This window comes from Procambarus clarkii, chromosome 50 (genome assembly GCF_040958095.1).
Source record: "Procambarus clarkii isolate CNS0578487 chromosome 50, FALCON_Pclarkii_2.0, whole genome shotgun sequence".
NCBI classification, from domain to species: Eukaryota; Metazoa; Arthropoda; class Malacostraca; order Decapoda; family Cambaridae; genus Procambarus; species Procambarus clarkii.
This window is the reverse complement of record NC_091199.1, coordinates 22,637,259-22,639,140: the sequence shown is the minus strand read 5'-3', so window position 1 is coordinate 22,639,140 and position 1,882 is coordinate 22,637,259. Positions and strand designations below refer to the sequence as shown.

At 45.4% G+C, this 1,882-nt stretch overlaps 1 protein-coding gene across 1 annotated transcript; it reads right to left on the bottom strand.

Moving 5' to 3' along the window:
• Positions 1–309: 309 nt before the first annotated feature.
• Positions 310–612, bottom strand: LOC138351693 (craniofacial development protein 2-like). Its single transcript, XM_069303713.1, has one exon. The coding sequence runs from the start codon at positions 610–612 to the stop codon at positions 310–312; it is 303 nt and encodes a 100-aa protein (XP_069159814.1).
• Between the last annotated feature and the right edge of the window lie 1,270 nt (positions 613–1,882).

Sequence of the window (1,882 nt, the reverse complement as noted above, 5' to 3'; positions counted from 1 at the left end):
CGGACAATTAGATCACATGAAGTTAGCTAAAATTACTGCTGATGAGACTGATTCAGAAGATGTCAGGGACTTTACCCAGACAGACTCTTCTAATGTGTGGTCATACATTACGTTAATGCGTGGTCTTCCCTGCTTCTTTGCTCTGTGTTTTTTTTTGGGGGGGCTGGAACACTACTCTGCAAACGATGAGAGAGTGGTCGGTGTCACAATCTGTGTTCTGGAAGCTGCGGGTCAGTTTGAAGCTTCTCAGATTGCTATGCCCGTAAGCATCAGGTCAAGTTGGTGCCAATACTCAGATCTGGGGTGTTTCTATGATACCTTATGTTGGGGCTTGATGTTGAAGAAGAAATTGGTGATGCAGAGATCATGACGACAGCAGAACTCCAGGAGGCGTTGCCCCCTCTCATTCATCTTCCCAAATCCAAACTGTCCCAGGCAGGAAGACCAAGAGCTGTGATCAGAACCAACTCTTGCATTAAAGTCTCCCAGGAGGAAGACTCGCTCTTGTTGAGGTATTTCTCTGAGAGTTAGGCCGAGGTCATCATAGAACTCATCCTTCGCTTTGGTAGAGAAGGTCAGTGTTGGTGTGTAGGCGTTGATGAGGCTGACCATTCCTGTTTGTTTGTTTTTTTTTTGCAGGGATATTCCTGCATGGGTCCTAAGCCTTTGGCTGGCCCTCTAAGTGTTGCTTGTTTCTGTTTTACTTGGGCAGAGTATGAGTATTTATGACTCTTATGGTCGCTTCAGTAAGATTTTGTCCCATGTGTTTAACAACTTCTTCTGCTCTGTTGAATCTAAGTTGAAATCTTAATGGGTTTATAACTCTGTGTTGTATGAAGCTGAGGTTTGATGATCCTTGCAGACCCCTCCGTGGGCGGTACTATGGATCCTAACAACCTGTTCCTGATGGTAAAGCCAATGTCATGCTCTCTTACCTTATCTGGTGGTTTGTCCTGCCAGAAGAAGGTAAAGTCCTCCTCCCTTATGCTGCCATTAATGGACAGATGTTTTTCCTGCAGGGTGACTATGTCCATTTGGAGCCTGCGTAGTTTATTGTTGATCACAGCTGTCTGGCGGGCGCCGTTCACTTCCAGTAGACCTTCTGAGAGACCCGGTGTCATGGTCGTTATATTCCACATGCCCTGTTTGAAAGTTGGGTGTCTCTGTGTTTGTTTTCTTTTGCCTGGTGCATGGTTGACGATCCACTGTTCGATAGTGGCCAAGCCCCTTGCACCCAGCGGGGCAGGCGGACCGTGGCGGGACAGCACCAAACTGGCTGGGGGCTGCCCAGCTTGTGGCGAGCAGTAGCTGTCCTATGAAATCGGATGATTTCTCCCTCCGACAGAAGCAACCCCTGGTACCTCACTCTATGCCAATTGAGTGGTAGGGTTATCACCGGTAACTGTTGCTTCCCGTGTTGAGCCATCTCCCTCTCCAGGGCACAGGCCTGGGCAGTAATTATGGAGAACCGGCTGTTGCCCATGCAGCACCCTGTCCACTACAGATTTTTGTAGAGTCGTGTGGTCTAGTGGATAAAGAACCAGGTACGTCATGGTGCATAGTGCTCCTGGCTATCTGGGTTTGAATCCTTCTGTGATGTGGGGTTTTCAGTTGCATATTAGCTTGGGGAAAATTCAAGCTTGTTCACATTTGTGTTTCTCACGTGGCCCCACCATTTGAGGTGATTCGATAAAATATCTATGCCTGAGTTGAAAACCGACCACACTCAGATCTTGGATAAATAGTCAAACGACTACCAAGATTTTTGTTGTCATGAGGTCTAGTGGTTAAAGAACCAGTGTATATATATATATATATATATATATATATATATATATATATATATATATATATATATATATATATATACATATATATATAT

What these genes read in the sequence shown, in the direction of transcription:
- LOC138351693 (XM_069303713.1), bottom strand. Translation starts at nt 612, where the DNA reads ATGGTCAGCCTCATCAACGCCTACACACCAACACTGACCTTCTCTACC.